Below are 24335 nucleotides of genomic sequence, written 5' to 3'. Positions count from 1 at the left end.
TATATATATATATATATATATATATATGTATATATATTTATATGGGTTTGTTAACTTGAGTATGCTTATTTTTCAATTGGTACATTTTAGCAATATGTACCGAGTTTTAGTAGATAAAAATATCTTAATATATCATGGATTTTAAATTTTAAGGTTAAGGGTATTTTAATAATTTTCATTTTCAAAACTAAAAAAAAAAAAAAAAGAAACCCCCAGCTCACTTCCCTCATTCCTCTCAACCCTTTCTCTTTCATCTCTCTCACTTCAACATTTTCTCTCTGTGTCATTGATATTGTAGCCCTAATTGAAAAAACCAGAAACTCTCGCTATTAAACAATTTCTTACAAAAAATAAATGATTTTATAATGAGTTTTCATTTCATAATTTTTGTCTTATCTAATTTTCACAAGCATAATGACATCCGAAAGAATTAATAATTGGCCTAGAAAAAATCAGAAACACTCGTTGTTAAACAATTTCTTACAAAAATGATTTTATAATGAGCTTTCATTTTATAATTTTTGTCTTATCTAATTTTATTTAATTTTCACAAGCATAATGACAGTTGAAGGAATTGGTAATTATTCTGGAAGTTTATTTTAGAAATGATAATTCAACATCCACAGATGATGAAATTAGATAGGTTGGTGAAGATGATGAAATTGAAGAGATCTTGAATGAACCTTTTCTTGAAGGCAAATATGCCAATGAGTCAACTATTTACAAAAGCAAATGGTTTAACATCGAGTGTTTTTTTAGTTGGGACTAGTGTAGGGATGAGAGAGATGAAAGAGAAAGGCTTGAGAGGAATGAAGGAGGTGAGCAGGGATTGGGGTTTCTCTTTTTTTAGTTTTGAGAATGAAAATTATTAAAATACCCTTAACTTTAAAACTTAAAATCTATGATATATTAGGGTATTTTTGTCTACTAAAACCCGGTACACATTACTAAAATGTACCAACTAAAAAACAGGCGTATGCAAGTTAGCAAACCATTTGATCAGATGTTTTATATTTTTAAGAGTTGTGTTTTATTGATATGTTAAGCTTTTTTGGTTTTGGACATGTTAAGCATGACATTAATTTTAAGTTTGACATGTTTTCACTTATCTCATTGGAGGGTGAATTTTCTTTGAGAATGTGTTTATATTTGTGATTGGTATGGTTGGAATCGATTCTTGTTGGTGGTTAGAATTGATTCTAATATGCATCACATGACGGTAAAATCGATTCCATAGTTTTATAAAAGAGCATGCCGTTGGATTTTGCCACCACCATTTAGACCAACACCTCTATAAATTTTTATATTTTGAAACTACTATCTAGAATATGATTTTTTGTATTTTGGATTATACAATTTAAAATATATTTTAAATTTTATGTTCTGAAATATAAAATATAAAATTTACTTTTTGGTATGTAATTTGGAATACAAAATCTATATTATGGCTATCATAATAGGAAATAATTAATGAATTTTCCGGAGTGCAAAATGAAATTTATGGGGATACAGAAAGAATCCCAAACCCCGATTGTTCAAATTGCAAGGCTAACTGTTTACGAATAAACGATTTCCCAAAAATTGGGCATCACAAAAGGCCCACCATATATGGATTGGCTGGATCATTATGCGAGTAATCTGTACTCTTTCACTGTTTACATCTCTCAATATATTAAGTACACTCCCTCTTTTATTTGGTAAATGAATTCCCTTTTTTATTTTCTAAAGATAGTATTTTAAGTTAAAATCCCCCCTTTTTTTTATTATGACTTATGTACACATATTATAGGTTATGAAAAATAAATTTTTAATAAAATAAAAGTATAAGAAATTATATGAATTTAATTTTTAAAATTAAGAAAAAATATATATGATGAGAATTAATGAACTCGTAAAATTATTGTCATTTATAAAAGACATAAAAATAGTTTCAATTGATAAAAATGTAATTGAAAAAGTATTTATAGATAAAATATTTACAAAATATAATCATAATTTCATTCATAAATAAATAAATAAATAAAAATAAGAGTTAGAAGTAAATGTTGAAAATAAATGTTGAACATAAATAAAAATAAGAGTTAGAAGTAAATGTATAATTTGGAATATAAAAATTTATATTTTGAAATATAAAAATTTATAATTGAAATTTAGATGGTTCAAGAAGAAATGACCTTTTATGAAAATAATTTTATAAGATTGATTGAATATGCATGATATCACATTCCTAAAATAATGCTATTAATATTGTGTTACACGGAAAAATATAGTGTAGTTAGATTATGACCAGATTCTATTATATTTTATGGGGAAGAAATGAGAGAAAAGAAAATACATTCTACAACATTTAAAAATAATGAAAACGAGATGCATAATTAGGATTTTAAAAAATATTATGAAAGTATGAGGTGCAAAATTAAGATTTAAATGATAATTAAGTAGAATACAAAAATAAGATTTATATCATGATAAAAGTGAATACAAAAAATCATATTACGGGTGTAATCATGAAGGTGGTGGGTGTAAATAGCAAAACTCCAAAATCCAATTATCTTCCTTCTTGCACTTTAGCTATATATATATATATATATATATATATAAGTAAACATACACCTCTCTCAGTTAAAATTTAAATATCCTATGGTTTTTATATGAATCGGCCATTTTAGAAGTTTGGTGCTTTGGCTATAAAATAGAGCACTAAAAAAATTAGCATTTATACTTAAGGTAATCTAAAACACATCTTGTGTATTATTTGTACTTCTTCATATAAAATATATTATTTTAGTTATGGAATAAATATTAAAAATAATATCTCATTATACTAACAAATTTATTTTAGTAAAAAAAACCCTCTCACAAAACTAACTACATTTCATCTTAAATTAATAATAAAATTTGTAACACAACTATGTTTTCATCACAAAAACAAGTGTTACAATTTTTTGTGATAGTTTTTTAACTATGTCTTGATAATGACAAATAAATTTCTATAAAAGTTCTTATTATTCTCTCACAAAAATAGTATCTTCTTCAACTTATTTTAAATTCATTTTTTGTTTACAAATTATGATGACTTATTTTGTTCGAGGTTGATACTTTAAGCAAATGTTTGTTCACTTAAAGTAAGAATATATTTGTCAAAACTTGTGAAAATTTATTTTGTCATAATTTGTGACAATGTGATTTCTTACAACATTGAATAGTACTAAACGAGTTTATGTTTATATAAACTAATCATTTGCTTGCTTTAACCAAGAACATATTTATCATAATCTATGACATTTTTTTTTAGAATTTATGATATATCAAGCATGCTATGACAAATTTAATCTAGCACAAAGTGTAAGTGAATGAATTGAAGATGTTTTATTCGATTTTAAATCAATAAAACTGTGTCCAAAGTATTCTTATTCCAACTATTTTGCTTCCATAGTTAAGTGATTAGAAAAAAAATGCAATAAATGAGTAAATAATAAAAACATCTACATAACTACTAAAAGTTCAAGCATAAAAATAAAATAACTTCAACATATAATATGTTGCATACAAAGTCAATGTTTTGTATCTATGGAATATATACCCAATGTTTCCTAACTTGTAACCATACAAGAGAGTTACATTAGGTGAACTTATAATAATTAATCATCATGTTCATTCACAACCAATTCATATCCTTATTTTAATCTAGTATATAGGAGGCTAAAATGATGGCATATTTGACTTACAACAAAATCAACCATAGATGGATTATTTTTGCATGAAATAAACACTATAATACAAGTAATGTCGCTTTTAGAATTTATTTTTCTTCTCAAACAATTTAGAAATAAAAGTTTTCTTTTGTTCACTTTAACTTGGCGAGAGATGATATTTAATAAATTGGAGGAAGAAGGTTTTAAATGGCAAGCTTTTGATCCTAGACTAAATAGTTATCATCTTTTGTTTGTACATTTAACAATATTATAAAATATGTTATCATCAAACAAACAATTGTACACAATATTATAAAATATGTTATTATCAAACAAACGACTCTTCACAACGTCCTCTGATAGGTAATGTGATTCTCCATCATCAATGCATTTTCGATACTCATTAAAAAGAAAGTGTGAATTAAATGAAAAATAATGTATAATTAATGCAAATGATATTTATGCCACAAAAAATATTGGGATTAATACATCATAATTGAAATACATTTCCTCATTTTTTTTTTATCAAAACAAGTAATGGAAAACCATTTTAATGATTTACTATTATTTTGTACTTTACAATTGTTATATAGTTCCTATTAGTAAATGAAATCAATCTAATATGGTTTAAATTGATAAGACAAGATCATCATAGACTAGACTTTTTTAGTAATCCAAGTTTTGAAGTTTAACAATAAAATTTAAACGAAATATCACTCTAAATGAAATATTGTTTTAAAGAAATAGCATATAAGAGAAAAATATTTCGGAACATCTTTAATAAACGAAAACAAGCTTCTAATAATGTTTTCTAGACTATATTGTTTGATTAACAAATTTTTATTAACAACATCTAGAAAAAAAAAACACCTTTATTAAAGAATCATCATATAAACGATATGTGTTACAAACAATGTTTCTCAAATTGTGTTTTATGAACAAAAGCGTCTATCTCAAATACTAACACTAAAGGTTAAAATTTGTTCAATTTAAAACAATGTTAATTCAAGCAAGCATTTAATGAAATGTATTGTATAACAAAAGTCCGCTAAACAGTTGCATATCACAAACAACTTTTGAAAGTAAGCGTCTAATGTTTTACACCATCTGATGATCATATATGAATGCTTTACTAAACGATGCATTTATTAATGAGTTGACTATGATAAAATGTTTTGAACACGTAATACAACTTAATGTTTATCAATGTTCAAAATATTTAATGCATTTTGATGCTTGTATACCTTGTTCTTGATATTTATGTAGATTACAAAAGTACAAAGACTTTTATCATAATCACTCCACACAAAATAAAAATGATGAGAGATATGAAGATCGTTCTGAAAATATTTCCCTTGAAGTCTTTTGTTCTGACACATCATACAAGCTACATTTTGCTAAAAAGTTATGACAAAGCATTATATCTCTACAAAGTAGACTGAGTTTGACTACTCACCTATAAAGGCTACCAACTTTACATGAAGTCAACCTCTTTGTCTAATGGACATTTCTCAAAAAAATTATAAATAGACAAAAGCTTGAAAAGAAGACAAGAAGAATAATATAAACAACTTTTGAATGCTCATACAAGTTTGTTGTTACTCTGTTTATATATAGTCTGAAGCTATATTTTTTAGAGAAAGAACCCTTAGCAAAATCTCAAATTTTATTCTATTGATTTTATCATCTCTTTGAAAGTTACTAATATGTATTTACTCATAACATTGATTGTGTTGTAAATTCTAAAAAGAATTAAAACATTGGTGTTTAGCTCAGTTGAGTTAAACAGTCTATACATATGTCTAGGGTTGAGAACATAAGTGGTTAGAATACTTATATATCAGAAATGGTTAAACTCGGACTAGTTGTGTTGGTTAGGTGAACTAAGAGTGATAAGAATACTCATTGTAAACTTGGAGAGGTAAAACTCATGTAATATTTTGAAAGATTAATGGAATCCCTTGAGAGTTCTTAAGGAAGAACCGGACGTAGTTCAGGATTGAGTGAACTAGTATAAAATTTGTTCTTTGTTGCTTTATTCTTTGAAATTTTTTCCATATACGCCATTTATAAAAACCAGCGTCTAAACATCTTATTTAAATTATATATATCTTACCAATCCATTAGATGTTTCTTTGTGAAAGAGTTTTAAACACACTATTTATCTCTCATCTAGTGTTTTCTTGTGATTTCGTAAAGACTATAAAAGCACCTTATATTATCTTGTTAAATAAATGTGTCTAACAAAAATGTGACTTATCATGAATTTCATTATATATTTTCAATTCAAATTCAAATCATATCAAATTTAACAAAATCATCTAGTAGGTATTAGAGGTCTTTACATGATACCAAATTTTTGTATCTCTTTTATTTTTTCTCATGATGAATAGAGATCCTACAAACTATACCCATGTTGCCTATATATTTCATTTATCATAAGGAAAACAAAGGACATACAAAAATTAATTAAGATGATAATTTATTTTAATGAGAATATGGGTGCCAACAATCTTAATAGTTTGGGTTCTTCAAATTAAAAGTATGAAGGATTTTTACATCATCGTTCATAAGTTAATTCCTAATTGTTTAACAGTAGAAAAAGGACGATGTCTTTCAAAATTAAAGTTGATTTCTAAATTTAAATTTTGAATTATATTTATATTTTTAAAATATAAAAGCGAGATCATCTAAGATTGCATCATATTACACATAAAATATAAATCTTAGTGTACAACAATTGGCAAATGTATACATGAACTTTGACAATATTTCTTTCTTCATAAAGTTTCACTTGACTAGAGATAACAAAATGCTTATTCCAAATAAAGGAGGAACTAGAGTCAAATAAATAAGAACTCACGTCTAAAGTTTTCAGCATGATAAAGAGGATTTGCTACAATGTACCATTAGTAACACTTTTATAATATTATTTTTCTATTGGAAAATGGTATTATAAAATTTTTGCAACATTTTAAAATGTTTCTTTTTTCTAATAAAATGTCATTGCAAGATTTTAATAATATATTTGTAAACTTTTCTGTTGATGTGTAAAAATGTTGCTGAAAATTATTAGTAACATAAGTAGCGTTTAACAAAATATTACTTAGAGATAACAAACCAGAAGCAAAAAAGCTTTCTTTTCAGTATTGTATCTGCAACAGAAAAGTCGGTATTAGAAGAATATGTTGATATCTTTCTCTTCCTGTACCTTCAGAATTACTAATTGCACTCCTACAACTTTTAGTAGAATGATTCTCCATTTATGGTTTATTTCGTCGAATCAGATATAAGACTATTGTAGAATCTTTCTTCTACACCTTTTCTGAATTTAATAAATATTAAATTCTGATGAAAATATTTTAATGTTCAATTTTAAAATTATTTTATCTTCTGAATAAAAGTCATAGAAAACATATGACATAGGGTTTTCCAACTTTATATTAAAGAAAATTCTCATAAACTAAAACAATGTCACAAAAATAAATATCAGACAAAAATATTTAAAATGCTAATTTGAAGTTGAAGTTAAATAAAAGTTTATTATAAAAGTGCTTGAGTCCATTATACTTAGTAAAGTATTAACAAATTTAAGGAACTTCAATTTTTAAAGAAAATTCACCAAAATATAATTCCTATATTATGTTAAATGTGATGGATATTTTGATATTGTATTCGTATGAATTGATTATCAACATAAATTATTGAGTATAATATTATTGATGAGTCTTAAAAAAATTAATAAAAAATTATATTACTAATGAAACTTAAGTTTAGAATTATAAAACAAATCATTAAACAACAATAAATTTTTTAGAGACAAAAAATAATTAGTCATAATATTGATTAACTTAAATATCATTTTATAAATAAAAAATTATTAGTATCTAAAATTGTTTTATGAATAAAAAAAAATTATAATTGATTTATAAAATAAAGTTTGGTTTCTCATTAGTTACCAAAGTTTTAGTTACTAAAAAATTAGTGTCTAATTTTATTTCTAATTTAAAATCAATCATAATAACTAACTAAAATATTAGTAAGTGATACTAAAACCAATTTATACTCTAACACAAATCAATTATAAATTTTTATTCATAAAAAAAAATATTTCCTATGTCAATAAATTATAGTTTATAAAATGATATATAATTTATTTAATATTTTAATCTATAACATTGATTGTTGTGTAATGATTATATTATACCATAATCTATATAAGATATAAATATTATTTTCAATAAAATATTTTAAGACAATAAGTTTGTAAATTTTATCCAATGTATTCAAAAGTTTATGATTTTTCTTTAACTCACACTTAAATTTTCAAGAAAATGTTAGAAAAAAAAGAGGAAATTATCATAAAATACTATACAACATTAAAATTATTCTTTTTATTTTTATTTTTGTCAAATAACCACACACAAAAACATCAAGTTAGGTGGTGACTTGTACCTTTTCTCAAATTGTTCTTCTTTTTGCATCTTTTACGTATTTTCAAACTATGCCTAATCATATATGTGCCTACCGCAGAGCAAAAACTTCAACTTAATAGTGATTGATCACTTACCATGATAACATGCAATTTAAGCAAACAAGTTAAGGTTATAAAAACTTACATTCACGATACTAAACACGGGACTATTTCAAAAATTCTATAATTTTCTACTTTATGAAACTCCATAATAAGACATCATAGGAATGTTAATAATTGATTAAATAAACACTTAATTGCACTGCAGCTCCAATCACGATTACATATTCAATCTTGCATTGCATAAAAAATTTTAAATAATAAATAGAAATCTTATAACACAACACATTGCTAAACCTTTAAAAATATTTAAATTTAGGAATGTTAATAAGTGTAAACCCATTTCTTCTTCTTCTTCTCTCTCTCCCTTCTGCGTAATATTTTTCCTTCATAATTGATCTCTTTCAAAATCTAATCTCATAGTTAAGGGACGAGGGAACATTTCTACCTAGTCAAATTTTCAAAAAGATTAAATTTTTATTTATTCTTTTTATCTTATTTTTCTTCTGATTTTGTTATTAAGGCAGTTATTAGAGTGAGTTTTAGGCCTAACTCAACCCTACAAAACCGGCTTGTAAGGTGAAGTTTGCACCTCACTTATATATTATAATTTGACCTTATCTCTAGTCGATGTGGGACTTCCAACACACCCCCTTTACCCCGAGGTATAGACATCTCGTGCGTGATAGTAGAAATTGAGTGGTCCAATATTGGCCCGACAAAGGGTGGAATAGAAACAGAAATGCCCACTTAGAACTTTCTAGGATAGGCTTTAACCATGGCTCTGATACCATGTTAGAAAATGAGTTTTAGGCCTAAATCAACCTCACAAAACCGGCTTGTAAGGTGAGGTTTGCACCTCACTTATATATTATAATTTGACCTTATCTCTAGTCGATGTGGGACTTCCAACACACCCCCTTCACGCCGAGGTATAGACATCTCGTGCGTGATAGTAGAAATTGGGTGGTCCAATAGCGGCCCGACAACGGGTGGAATAGAAAGAGAAATGCCCACTTAGAACTCGCTAGGATAGGCTTTAACCATGGCTCTGATACCATGTTAGAAGTGGACTTTAAGCCTAACTCAACCCTACAAAACCGGCTTGTAAGGTGAGGTTTGCACCTCACTTATATATATATATACATATATATTATAATTTGGCCTTATCTCTAGTCGATGTGGGACTTCCAATACACCCCCTTCACGCCGAGGTATAGACATCTCGTGCGTGATAGTAGAAATTGGGTGGTCCAATATTGGCCCGACAATGGGTGGAATAGAAACAGAAATGCCCACTTAGAACTTGCTAGGATAGGCTTTAACCATGGCTTTGATACCATGTTAGAAAATGAGTTTTAGGCCTAACTCAACCTCACAAAACCGGCTTGTAAGGTGAGGTTTGCACCTCACTTATATATTATAATTTGACCTTATCTCTAGTCGATGTGGGACTTCCAAATACCACCCAATTTCTACTATCACGCACGAGATGTCTATACCTCGGCGTGAAGGGGGTGTGTTGGAAGTCCCACATCGACTAGAGATAAGGTCAAATTATAATATATAAGTGAGGTGCAAACCTCACCTTATAAGCCGATTTTGTGAGGTTGAGGTAGGCTTAAAGTCCACTTCTAACAGTAGTTGAAAAAAAGTGATATTCTTAACTTGGTATAATATATATTAAAATTTTATTATGTTTGAATATCTTTCTCTAGTTCCTTAGGAATAATCATTTTATTTGATTTTGGAAATTTTATTAAGGACAAGATTTTAGGTAAGGAAAGTTATTTATGTTTTTTTTTTTTTTTTATAGAATCTTAGGATATACTATGTGAAAATAATGTGGTAACAATATATTGAGTTATATGTAAGGATTGTCATTTGTTTAAATACTTGAGCTTGTGTTATTGGGTTTGAATTAACAAACATTTGTTTAAAATGTTGACTTGGATTTTTCATTTGAATTGTTTAGATTATATTATTAAAGTGTTTTTGAAGTTTAAGTTAAAGTAAAATAAAGATTCAGACCTTAGTCTTGACTTGATATCAGTTAAGCGAATGAGATTTTAGATTAATCGAAAATTGAACTAAAAATAACCTTATTCTCAATTGTATTTTTCACAAGTAAAAATAACATTATAGTTCAATCTCTAAATTTGCTAAACTTTTGCTTATGTAAGTCTATTTTCCTCAAACTAAGATATTTGTTATCAACCTAATGATGTTTTTTATTTTTTTCTTGTTGTCTCTTTAATGATTGTATTTTGATGTTTATTATAAATATAAAATTAATATTAGTTTGTATATCTAATTGATTTTTGATTTTCTTTTAGTGAATTAGGTTGTATGGAAATGATTATTTAGAATGGTAAAACTTATATGTATTTGGAGTTGCATATATGAGATGATGATATGTATTATTTGATTTTTGTATTAAGTATTGTGTCTATGCCATAACAAATATCTTTTTGCTTCCTAAGTTACATAAACTAAAATAATAGGTGATAAAAAGTTGAAGAGAGACATTTGCAAATATCCGTGTGAATTTGTAATAATCTTATTTTGATTTTGTGATTAATCCATGTTTTGGATTGGATCAAACATTAGTTTTTAGTAGGATATACTTAATGCAAATCTTTCAAAAGATATTAGTTGATATTTCACTCATTAAATTTTTGATATAAAGATCAATTTGCATGATATTTATATATTGATGTTTTGGATTGGATTAAATTTTATATATTGATGTTTTTATGATATTTGACTAACTTGAATTGTCGTGGTTTGTTAATAAAAAAATCCTTTTATTTTCACATTTTTTTGTTGAAAATTTTGTTTTTAATAACTCACCCTGCACAAGTTGTTAACTGTATTATGTACACTGATGTATATATACAAATGCAGAAACAACATATGGATGAGAATTGAGATTTTGATTTGACTTATTTATGTAAATAATTATATATATATATATATATATATATATATATATATATATATATATATATATATATATATATATATATATATATATATATATATATATATTAATTATAGACCTTTTATTAGATAATATTATATGTTTTCTAACGTTTTCAATGGGTAAATGGGTACTGAATGAGTTCCACGATAAAGATGCTTTTAAAAAAAAATCAAATCTTCAATGGGTTTATATTTTTATTATTGAAAAATTGGTTTCTTCTTATATTGATAAAATTCACTTATATTTCTAAAGTAATTACTCTCTTATCACAAGGTTACACATTTTTTCTTGTTATATTCAATAAAATCAATTTCAATAAATCAAATAGTTTTTAGATTTCAAATTCAATTACTTTTACTTATTTTTAATATTTTTATTTAGAGTTAACTATGTTTTTCCTCTTTAAATTATAACACAAATTTGGTTTTGATTCATATTTGAAAATTTGATTTTGTTAGGTCTCCAAACGTAAGAAGTGCATAGTCCTCCATGTCTAACAACATTAAATTTTTTTTTTTACGTGACAAATAATGAGATGAAAAAAGAATTCTTTTCACTTAAAAGCATGTGTAATTTAAAAATAGGCCACATTAGCTAATGAGAATTACGATGAGACAAAAAATTTATACCTATTAATTATGGGATGATAAAAAATATGAAATTTTGCTTTGAGAACGAGAATGAGATAATAAAACATGTTTCCATCCCACCGTATCCCATTGTCATCTCTACTTTCCATATCATTAATCTATACTCAATGTTGCATCAATCTACTAAGTAAATCTTCAACTTCAAATACCATAATTTAATGGTAGTGTGTTCAATAGAAGAATCACCCCTCAACAAAGGCTTTATGAGTTGAGTGAATTTGTGCAAAACTAGCAAGTACATACTTTGATTGATGAGAAAGAAGAGAAGAGAGAAAAGTTTAATACTTTGATTTCAAGATTGAGAAAATATTTTATTTTTGTGAAAACATCAATTCACCCCCCTTTTGGTGTAAAAACAAAGCCTACCTGTTTCCCAACAATTTTTTTTTTCTAGAGAGTGTGAATCTAGTGTTCTTAGTTTATATCACTCTAGGTTAGAAAAGCATGCATGTGAGTGGTGGGATGAAAGGAATTATTGGGTTAATATAGGTAGAAAATCTTCCATTCATGATTGATATGAATTAAGAGCTTGTATGAGAAGAAAGTTTGTGCCTCCTTCAATCAAAAGAAACCTAGAACTAATGAAAAATAGTATTGAAAATGGAAAAATATTTCTTGAGAGTTTAAATGATCATGGTTTCTTTCAGAGAGAAATAAAATTTAGGGCAAGACTTCAATAATTAAGGGATAAGAAAAGGGAAAGAGAGATTAAAAGAAGAGAGCAAGAAAGAAAAGAGGAAGAAAAGAGAGTATATGAGAAGAGAAAGAGAAGAAAAAGAGCAAAGAGAAAAGGAAGATAGAAGAAAATAAGAAGAGAGAAGAGCGAAAGAAGAGAGAAAGAAGAGAGAAAGGAAGAAGAGAGATGAGAAAGAAGAGAAGAGGAAAAGGGAATAGAAGAAAAGAAGAAAAAAGAGGAAAATGGAGAAAAAGACGAATAACTACTGATGGCAAATCCAATTCTTCCAAACATCACGAAACCTAAAAGGGAATGTTTCCAATTCTTAATTTCTTTTCCAATCATTGTTGACTCTTCAGATATTGAATTTTCTTCCAAATCAATTTTGACTTTTGAGTTACTGTTACCCTTGTGGAAACAAATAACTCAAAATAAAAGTAAAATAACTTGGGAATATGGACTTCTAAATTTTTCCAACACTATAAAACAAAATATAAGTAGTCCTTATTCTCTTGCTTTTATAAAAAAATTCTTCCTTGGATCAATATTAATTGGAGATATATTTCATGTGTTTTGCAGATTCGCGTTGAATCCAGGTGGAAGAACAGTAGATCTTAAGGAATAAAGGAATAAGGCCACTTCAAGATGGCCCTGCTCCCAAGACAATATGGAGCGTCTTCATAAGGCAATTACCAAGATTTGAGGACAAATCTTTTTTTAAGAGGGAGGGAATGGTGGAATAAGCCTGAGAACCCTTCGTCTTTTTTGTATTTTACATTTTTCACTGTATTGTACTTTTAGCTTGTATCTTATAAATACTCATCTCCACCATTGTAAACTTCACTTTTGAGAATAATGAATTGTGATTTATGTAGAGAAAATCCACACACAATTCTCTCTTGAAAGTCAGGCTCGAGAGTCTAAGAGATCCACCTCTAGCCACCTTCCAAGCACACTCATCCATTTCTCCATTGTGCTTCCACACAATCTCTTTCCTCCACATCGCATCCTCCGCTGCCACATCCTCGTGCCACCGTTCCGTTCCCCGCCACATTACTTTTCCTCTTATGCACAAGAGGAACACATCTTCATTCACACCATTCACCGCATTTCACTTGTCGCATTTCTCCCACGTCTTCCTCGGGTGCATTTCTCCTTCTCGAGAGCTCTCTTCACAGGTTCATCACGTTAAGCCTCTTTCCTTCACGGATTCATCATTTATTTTCACTTCTCTTCCTTTTTCACCAAACACATTCATCTAAACTTAGGGTTTTCCCCTTCCTTCACCATTTATTCACATTTTGACCAATTAAACCTTCTTATCACTGATTAGAAACCTTTTCCACTGTTTAAAACCTTTGCTCCACCGATTAATCGGTCAAGATAGTGTCTCTGCATCATTCCAGGGTTTCCACGGTTCGCCTAGAGTTTTTCGTGTCGAATCCAAAGCATATCCTCTCGCTTTGGATTCTCCTATGTTCATCTCTGATTCTCTCTCAATTTCAAGTTTGATCTCAAGTTCCTATTCCATTCCGCTACGTCTTCTCTCGTCGGAGAAGCTTCAAGGAGCATTAGCGTCACGCCAACCGGTTACCTCCTCTTGCTCTTCCATCACCCTAGCTCACAAATTCTCTACACTAAACCTTAATTTTGACCAAAACAACTGCAATTAACATTAATCTTTTCTTTCAAGAGTTCAATTAGCACAATTTACTTATCAACATCAAATTTCAGCATCACAAGCATACACCAAACAAATTCTACTTTTATTTCATCTACTCATTATCATACACTTCATCAAATTCATCAAAATCCCCAAAATTTATCAAGAACACCAAATTAACATTCACATACCATTCATTTACACAACATACATACAATTTAAAAGTGATTAACTAACTTCCCTTACCTCTAGAATTTTGCACAACTCAAGAAATACCCCGATCGAGACTTGCACTGCAAGGAATTTTTAGAAAACCTATAATTCACCAACTGGTGAGGAGAATTCAACCTTAGAACCTAAATTGAGTTAAGAATCAAGAAAGAAGAACTCTCTTCACATGCAAAAACAAATTCTTTTGCATGCTCACAGATTTGGGAAAATATTTAAGTAAAGGGAACGAAACTTACTTACTCTGATAAAAAATTTGATCAGATAGACAAGTCGACTTTGACGTCTTGATCGTCTAGGTACCTCATGATCGTCAAACAAATTATCCAAGCATGAGAATTTGTAGAGAGAAGTGAGAGAAACGGTTCTTAGAGAGATAAAGTGTTCTTAAAGTAATGAGACACGTTTATAAAATTCTATTTATATTATAAGATTATTTTAAAATAAAATAATCGGTCTCATTATTTTAATACACCTATCTACTCTAATACTCTATTTTCTAGGTTTTTACAAAATTCAACATTTTAATTTTTGTTCTTATTTTAAAACGTTCAATTTTGGTGCATTTTCTATTTAATTTCTTTATGTTCTTGTGCAATTAATTTACTATTTTTATTTTTTTTTCTTGGATTTCTAAATTTCTAGGTTAATTCTCTAATTTTGTTCTTAATTCATTGATTGAGATTTATCTTTCTATGGTTATTGTTTGATTGTTGATCAGATGATATAAGTTGTGCTAATTCCAAGATTGTTTGTCATGTTCTACTTCTCTCTCTTGTCCTTTAAGTCTCCAAGGTCTCCTATTCATCCAAAACGACTCTGATGATATATGTAGAACGTACTTCAATGTTAAAGTTAGTAGATGACTGACTAATATAGTTTTACTACAGTGATGCATGTATTGCATATATAATGCCTATGTGTGAAAGTCATACCTTAGAGCTTTATAGTGGTTGTTATGGACTTTTATCTTCTTCTTTTTTTCTTAATCACACTCCAATCATATATCTTAATCGACATTAACAAATTGATTCCTCATTATTAATCTGACCATTCTGTAACCAATTGACCATGTCGTTCGATAAGGGTGGTCAACCACAAATGATAAGTCCAAGAGGTCGACCTATAGTGGTCAGTTAAAGGAGCTTTGTTCAAAGGAGTTCGGTTTAAAGTGATCGGTCTAAAAGAGCTCGATCCAGAGTATTCGGCCAAAAAAGTCATTTGGTTTTGGAGTTAGACTGTTCAATTGATGAATGACCATCCGAGAATGACCGAACAATTATATTGTATAATTCTAAATGTTCAGTATATCAAATTATAATTGATTTTGTTTGATGAAAATTATTAAATTAGATATTGAATTAAATTATATGTTTCTTTTACACAAATTGAACTCATAATTCTAACATGAATTGAATATGGTGAATCAATTCTTGTTAGTACTTGTTAGTTCTTTGTGATGTGAATATTTAATGATTTACCATTGTTTTGTGTTTACAAATAGTCATATATTTCGATGATATATAACGAACTAAGAAGAATACTAGAGAGTTAACTATTATTTTCCTTAAATTTTAATTCTGCTTACCTCAAACCTAATAATTAAAATAAAGTGAAAATAAGATGAAAGATCAATGCTCCTTATGAATACAATATATGGTAATTCCTAGTATTACCATATAGACGAGATTAAATACTTAAAATTGAAAAGTTAAATATTCTCATATAACAAAATCTAAACAACAAATAAAAATGATAAGTGTGTTTAATTCGATGAAATTTACATTTGCATTTCTTAAATTACAATATATTGTTTGAAGAAAAACTAACTAAAATAAATGTGTAATTTAAATTTTGTTGATAGGAAAAGTAACTTAAATAACTTGAATATTTATCCTTATAGTTATATCCACTTAATACTTAAATAAATAATAAATATTTTCGTAATTTAAAACAAAAACAAATATTTGACGAATAAAAATATATATTATTCTCATTTCGTATTATTATCTTATAATTATATCCTAGTAATACAAATAATTGTGGTTAAAGACAATAGTTGAGTCAATATCCACATTTTCAGATTTATGTGTTATGATAAGTATAAGTACTATTATAGCCAAAAGTAATTTTAATTAAAGCATAATATTAAAAGCACACCCAAATTTGTGTTTATATTTTGACCACACAAAAGGGGAGTAAATGAACTGGCAGGAGCCAACCATCGATCGCTCTTATAGACTGAAAACAATCCTATACCAATCTTTGAAATTTTCGAACTATTTTCAATATGAATTAAATACTCATTCCTCTAAAAATATCTCCCTAATCAGTAACTCTTTTTTGTCAGAATAGATAACTACAAAATAATCTTCATGTTTTCATTCAAACTAGAAGTAATTAGAATGAAAATGAATGCATAACTAAAGGTAAGAACCGGAACGATTTTTATTGAATGACTGTCAGATCTAATAAATTAGTCGATCGGTTAATCTTAAATAACAATTAAAAATTAAAAATGATTAATTTATTAAAATATAATTATTATTAATTAGATTGTAATTAAATTTTGTTTATTTTAAAATTATAAATACACATCAGATATAATGATAAATTAATTACATTTAAAATAAATTTATTATTTAATTGTTGAATTTTGTTAATTTTGCTGTTTATTAGATCTATTGATAAAGAGGTTCATCGAGAAAACACAGTACTAATAAAATCTGAATGAAACTATATAAAAGATTGACACCAATCTTTACTCAAAACCTTAAAATAATATATTAATGGATCTTTCATCTTATATAACGTTCATACATTTTCATTTCTAACAAATATGAAACATAGATTTATTCTTGAATTCTCAACACTATTATCATTGTCCACTAAAAAAAGAAAAAGAAAAAGAAAATGTAGGAAATGCAGAAAGAGTGATGTGAATGGTATAAAAAGTAAGAAAAAATAAACTGAGCTAAAATAAAATTTGAAAGGCATGTTGTGTTCTTTTTCTCTGGTAAAGGGCATATATACAAATAATAAAATTATTGGTTGATAAAGTCTATCACGTTGAAGCACGTTGTGGGGTCAGAAAAAATTAATGGAATTCTTGAATTCAGAGTACAAAATAAGAAAAAGGAAAGGCAACTTTATCAGTTTCTCCTCTTCCACATGTAATTGGAAAATTATTTGATATTTACACTGAGAAAATAAAACAGAAAAACCGACTCAATAACTCTTTGTAAATTGTACTAGCATGTTATTCATCGGCAAGTCACTTCATTACCCACACTATTGCAAAATGGTCCCTAATAAAAATTCAAATAATTGGTCATCATAAAGCCTTAGAAGGTTGTTAGCCATCAAAATATTCATTCTATTTATTATGTTAGGTCGAATATAACTGAATTTGTCACCGGTTACTTCCATTTCATAAATAGACTTTGCCTATGCATAGTGACCTATATCTAACAAAAAAAACCATTAATTCATCATTATCATCAAATTAGGTTCAAATTATTATTTTCATAACCAAGCTTCAAACTCTACTTTCTCACACCACGTGCTCGGATCATCACCCAAATTTCCTCCAATTTATTATCCAAACTATATATTATATATGTGCTTACATTACACTATTTCATATTTATAACATCGTATAATCTTTAAACTAATTAAATTATGAATCCATATAGTTTTTTTAACTACTATATTTTAATTAATTTATGAAGAATTGGTTTGCATTGAAAATACGTAAAAATGTGAAACTAATGTTAAATAAAATTTTGAAGGATTGGAAAAGTCTATAAAATATGAGTTCCCTTGATAGAATGAGTTCCACGAATTTATTAGAAGGCAATGATAATTGATATCAACCCTAGGGGTAAATTAGTAATTCCACAACGGCATTTGTGAAAACGGCCACTGAAATCCAAAATCCGCAAACGCAAAAGCTGACCTACAACAATGGGCCACAACTTATTATCTCCATCGTCGCTTCTGCGGTCTATTTCCCACTACAACTGTTATTTTTCTTTTTCTAAAATATTTATCGCAAAAACCAAAAATTAAAAAAATAAAAAAATCTTTTACGTTTTTGATATTTTTTTTTTCCTATAATCATATATATAATATCTCATACTTTATTACTTTCATTTTTCTTTTCCTGGCACTTACTTGTGACACACAGATACGAGAAGCAAAGCGACTTTTCTGTCGTTTTTATTTTCAACCCAATAAAAAAAAAGTGAAGATTCCATGCTCTAATAATGAATGAGTTTAATTTTTTATTATATTATATATATTGTCCGAAAATGTAATTTTTTAAAGATATAATAAAAAATTACTTTTTTTTTTAATCATATTAACAAAGTGGCACTATTCATCAAATATCTGTTTTAAAGCATTTCATAGGTGTGTATTAATTAAACTCATAATAAAATTAAAAAGATAAACAAAACCCATGTACATCACATGGAATGAAAGTTGCTTCACCTTAATTAAAGTCCATTTTTTTTTTCTCTGCTACGAAATAGAAATAAATTAAACTCCACAAAATAAATAAATATATAATAACCTCAAGCATCCCATACTCATAAAAACCCTTATATAGTATTCACCTTGTCTTCTATAATTCATTTTTTTGCTCTAGCTGTAATTGCATAGGGACACAATATCTCTGTAGCTATATGCAGCTAGGAGACTCAAGTGTGTTGGAGATCTCCTCCCATAGCGAGCCCGAGATGGCGGTGGCCGCGGCGACGGAAGGAGCGGCTCACGGCGGCGAGGATGACGGTGGTGATGATGAGATGATTGGGGTGGATGTGGATGCAAATTCAGGTGAAGGAAATGAAGGTAATAAGATGAGCTTTGGAGGGAACCGGTGGCCCCGCCAAGAAACTTTGGCTCTCTTGAAGATAAGGTCGGATATGGATGCAGTTTTTCGTGATTCAAGTCTTAAAGGTCCACTATGGGAAGAAGTTTCAAGGTAGATAAAACTATATATAATAAATATATATATATATATATATATATATATATATATATATATATATATATATATATATATTTATATATATAACTCAATTTCAATACATCTTTTCTCTCTATTCATCTCTTTCATTTTTTTCTTTTTGAAGTCACTTCATTCTTTCTTTCATTGCTTCTGAAGAGACTATAAAGTTCAATATCTCCCTCCAGATCATGCATGCAGATCTGTGAATTGGTTTTCAATTGGTAGTTCAATCAATTAAATATCACTTCCCTTTATTCCAAAACTTTTGTATATTCGAATTGTCGAGATTTTTTATTTTATTTCATGCACCAAATCGTATCACAGTATCAGTGAGATAGTAAATATTCTATATGATGAACTTGGTCTGCATAATTGACCTCAGTTTTTCATATCTAAGTTTCAGGTTTTGTTTAAAGGTAAAGGCATCTGTAAAATGGATCCGTGTTTGAAATGAATCATTCTGTGATTTGCTCTAGCTTTTAGGTCACTCTTCATTCAATTGGGTTCCTGGTTTCAATTTTTGTTTAGTTTTTTTGTCTTATTTGTTAGATTCTCTTAGGTAATATTGAACCATCTCTTCTGTTGTTAATTTAGTACATCGAGGCAAGTACATTTCGTTGTCTGAGATTCTATAACTTGTTTATTTGAAAGCATTAGTTCATTATTTTTATTATTTATATATGATTTTATTTATCTCAAGCATTTCTTTTTGTATTGGATAATGTTGAATTTTGGTTTTTCTTTCTCTTTCTACATATATCTGTGTCTAATTTTATGCATAAATGATTGCACGCAGGAAACTGGAGGGGCTTGGATATCATCGAAGTGCAAAGAAATGCAAGGAAAAGTTTGAGAACGTGTACAAGTACAACAAGAGAACCAAAGAAAACAAAAGTGGGAAATCACATGGAAAAACCTATAAATTCTTTGATCAATTACAAGCCCTTGAAAATCATCATTTCACGATCTCTTACCCAACAAAGCCACAACCTACTTTGGCAACAACAAACACATTGACGTTGCCAGCTAGACAAAGTGATCATGGTAACAACAATGTTATCTCTTATGTCACACCTTTTCCTTCCACAAACCCTACACACATTTCTCCTTCACCACAAACCAATACCGATACCAACACAAACACCACCATAGTATCCACAACCAACCCTAGAGACACATCACCACCACAAACCACCACCAACAACACCAACAACGACAATGTCACGTATTCTTTGCCAAACATGAACACCCCTTTCTCAACCACCACCACCACTTCCACCTCTTCTTCCACAGCATCTGATGAAGACTTGGAAGAGAGGTACCGGAGGAAGAGAAAGTGGAAGGACTACTTCAGGAGGCTCACTAGGAAGGTCCTCTTGAAGCAAGAGGAAATGCAGAAGAAGTTCTTGGAAGCCATGGACAAAAGGGAGAGGGAAAGAGTGTCACAACAAGACAATTGGAGGATCCAAGAGATGGCAAGGATTAACAGGGAACATGAGATTCTTGTTCAGGAGAGATCAACAGCAGCAGCCAAAGATGCTGCAGTCATTGCATTATTGCAGAAGATGTACGGCCAGCAAAACACCACACAACATGTTCAAGTACAACCACCAGAACAACAGAATCAAACAACGCTACAATCACAGCCTCCAACACCAATGCCAAACAATAATTTTGAGGTCAAGAAATTGAATAATGGTCATCACAGTGCTACCAGTACTAGCACTGTCACTACTTCTCCCGCGACTTCTTCTTCTTCTAGATGGCCAAAGGCTGAAGTTCATGCTTTGATAAGGTTGAGGACAAGTCTTGATACCAAGTATCAAGAAAATGGACCAAAAGCTCCATTGTGGGAAGATATATCGATCGCAATGCAGAGGCTTGGTTACAACCGGAGTGCAAAGAGATGCAAGGAAAAGTGGGAGAACATCAACAAGTACTTCAAAAAAATGAGGGAGAATAACAAAGAAAGGCGTGAAAATAGCAAAACATGTCCTTATTTTCACGAGCTTGATGCTATATACAAGGAAAAGAGCTTATCCCAGAATCCCTTTGGCGTGTTCCAGAACATGAAGCCAAACGAGATGATGATGATGGAGCCATTGATGGTGCAACCGGAGCAGCAATGGAGGCCTCCACCCCAATCGTTGGAAGAGGGTATAGAGAAGAACTCTAGCGATGAATATCAAGAAAAAGAAGAAGAAAACGATGGTGATGATGATGATCACGTTGCTGTTGAAGAAGATGAAGATGGTGTGGAAGATGAAGGGTGTGAGACTGGGACAAATGATTAAACTGCTTCAGTGGACACAGTTGAAGGAGACAAGATAAGGAATTTTCTGAATGGAGAAATATTACGTGTTTGTTCAATGTACTTTTACTTATAGCCTTTATTTTTTATCATTTTTTTTTTTCAAACTTGAAAATGTGATTACTTATTGAGGAAAACAATTCTTGGGTATAGTGATTCAATTTATATTTTTCTGATGGGGTTGTAACATGTTACTGATAAGAAACAGAAATTGTCATAGATTGTTGATATTAAAAGCATGACACAAACACCTGTGCCAGAAAATTCAATTCTTCAATCATGAACCATGAGCTATCTATCTAAAGGCATGGGGCTTCAGTGGCTTCACATAACATACCCTATCTGAGAGACTTTTCCTGAGCATGGGGTATCATAAAAGGTGATGATTGGGGTAGTGGGTCAGACTTCTGCCACCATGAACTAGATTCAGAGATTTAACTCAAAAACACCCACATGGGCCAGCAAAGCAGCTGTAGTGGGTGTGTGCAATCTGGTTTTGGATTTATAAATTATCAATAATGCTTTCTTTTTTAAATTCTTATATATATATATTTACATCTTTTTTCACTAACCCTTTTCTTGTTCTTACTTTTCCTATCTTACCCTATATTTTTTGTTCTCTTTTATCTTCAATTAAACATATAATATGGTCCTACATGAACTTTTAATTTAGTTATTGTACCGAAAAATATTACTACTTTGATACTTTTTTGCCATTACTTTGATAGGTAGAAACCTATTAAATTCGTGCTTATATGATCTGTTTTTACAAACATCAACATGAAAAAAAAAAAAAGGATCAAATTAAGAATGTGTTAAGTTAAGAATATACTATACAAATAAATTAGACTAGAAGTTTTAACATTTAATTATAAAATTTGGTATTATTTTTTCTGTAAGAATTTTCTCATATTAAGGTTTTTTTACAGAGAATTATTCATGAATTTTTAGTAAAATTAATGTCACATGCATACTTATAGTCTTGTACTTTTCATTTTCCCATGTTTGTTGGCTATATATGGGAGCTATCAGAGAGTCACTGTTGTACTTTCATATTTTTCCTGTGTTTTTGGAGGCTTTGATTGCGTATGAGAAGGGAAAACTTGGCTAATTTTCAACCATTGACTTCACATGCCGCCAGATTTGGGAAGATCATTTATATTATTTTAACCGTGAGATAACTGACAATGCATTTTTAACATTATGTATGATTAATTTATCTTTAATTATGTTTATCTTTCTCCTGAATTTAAAAACATGTACCAGAAAACTTAGTTGGGTCAAGAATCAAACTATCAGATAAGTTTATAGCTGGTCTCACTTAAACAAATATTAAAACTGCAAGTCTTAGAAAATCAGCCCAGACAGAGTTCGTTGACAAAAAATATATATAATAATTATATATCTTATTATGAAAGAAAAAGAAGTATTAGTAATTAAAAGTAATAAGAATGTATTTTTTTTTATGGTTTAATAGGAAGAATAGTAGTTAAATAAATTTGTCAACTAGTTTTTATTTGTCCCATTAACGCAATTTTTTCTTAAATAAAACATGTTATAGTTGGACACTTATGTCAAAAAAGATTGATTTTCTTTTTAAGTTGTATTATTGGATTTGTATAACATGTATCTAACTGTTAACAACTCATGAGATAAAATAGTCATCATAGGAAGGTGAATAAGATGAAGAGGAAGAAGAACGTTTACTATAAACCAATTCTTCTTTTCTAAAGACGATGTATACTTTATTATTAGATAGTTCAAAATAACATGTTTATAATTCAAATTAGAGCTGTCAAAATGGGTAACCTGGCTTGATCCGACCTAACTTACCACGGGTTGGTTACTAGTGAGCCAACCCAACTCGACTCACTTATTAGCGAGCTGAGAAAATTTGAACCCAACCTGACCCACTTCATATTGGTGAGTTAAACGGGTTGACTCACTAGCTCATTTAATTATAAGTTTTTGTTTAAATAAAAAAATTACAATTTTTTTTTTAAATTCAAATCTAAATAAATGTCACACTAAAATGATGTTAAACTCTAAAGATAATTCAAAATAAAAAAAAAGTATCATACAATCCAAGCGTAATCCAAAAACATGTACAAAAGGTGAACAAATAAGTTTTTAATATTGATAATTTTTATATCACTTGTCCATTTATAATATTAAAGTCTTGAATAGATAAATTTATAATATTTTTCTCTCTTGAAACATCTTCTTCTTTATCACCATCTACAATATAATAAAAAAAATGCTTAATAATATTAAAACATAAAATACTAAATAATAAAATTACAATAGGTGGGTTGGTGAGCCAACCCGGCTCACCACGGGTTCAACCCGGTGAGCTGGGTTCTAAGTGAGTCGAGTTGGAGGCCCTCAACGCAGAGCTCTTGCATTGGCGCCTGAGCGTGTTACCAATAAGGGAGTATTGGTAAAACCTGAAGATGAGTTTTGATGATGCTGCAACTTGTAGATTTTGAATATAATAGGAAAATATTTAAAAAACAACTTGTAGATTTTGAATGTAATAGGAAAATATTGTAATATTGTAATTCTTACTGATATAATC

General features: G+C 28.8%; 1 protein-coding gene across 2 annotated transcripts; it reads left to right on the top strand.

Annotated features, from left to right (window-relative positions):
• The first annotated feature begins 18999 nt into the window (after window positions 1-18999).
• Window positions 19000-22245, top strand: LOC106774238 (trihelix transcription factor GT-2-like). Of its 2 annotated transcripts, none has more exons than XM_014661169.2 (2): window positions 19000-19419; window positions 20243-22245. In XM_014661169.2, the coding sequence occupies exons 1-2, from the start codon at window positions 19121-19123 to the stop codon at window positions 21738-21740; spliced, it is 1797 nt and encodes a 598-aa protein (XP_014516655.1). In that variant the 5' UTR covers window positions 19000-19120; the 3' UTR covers window positions 21741-22245. The 2 variants fall into 2 exon arrangements, with proteins under 2 accessions (XP_014516655.1, XP_014516663.1); XM_014661177.2 differs by lacking the exon at window positions 19000-19419 and adding an exon at window positions 19534-19667 and having other exon boundaries at window positions 20243-22239.
• Window positions 22246-24335: the final 2090 nt, after the last annotated feature.

Source organism: Vigna radiata, chromosome 1, assembly GCF_000741045.1.
Source record: "Vigna radiata var. radiata cultivar VC1973A chromosome 1, Vradiata_ver6, whole genome shotgun sequence".
Lineage (NCBI taxonomy): Eukaryota > Viridiplantae > Streptophyta > Magnoliopsida > Fabales > Fabaceae > Vigna > Vigna radiata.
The sequence above is the reverse complement of the archived record's forward strand: the minus strand, read 5'-3'. Positions and strand labels throughout refer to the sequence as shown.

Excerpts from the sequence above, each read along its gene's own strand:
- LOC106774238 (XM_014661169.2), top strand. The coding sequence starts at position 19,121 with ATGCAGCTAGGAGACTCAAGTGTGTTGGAGATCTCCTCCCATAGCGAG. Across the intron at positions 19,420-20,242 it reads CTATGGGAAGAAGTTTCAAG|GAAACTGGAGGGGCTTGGAT; the intron begins GTAGATAAAACT and ends GATTGCACGCAG.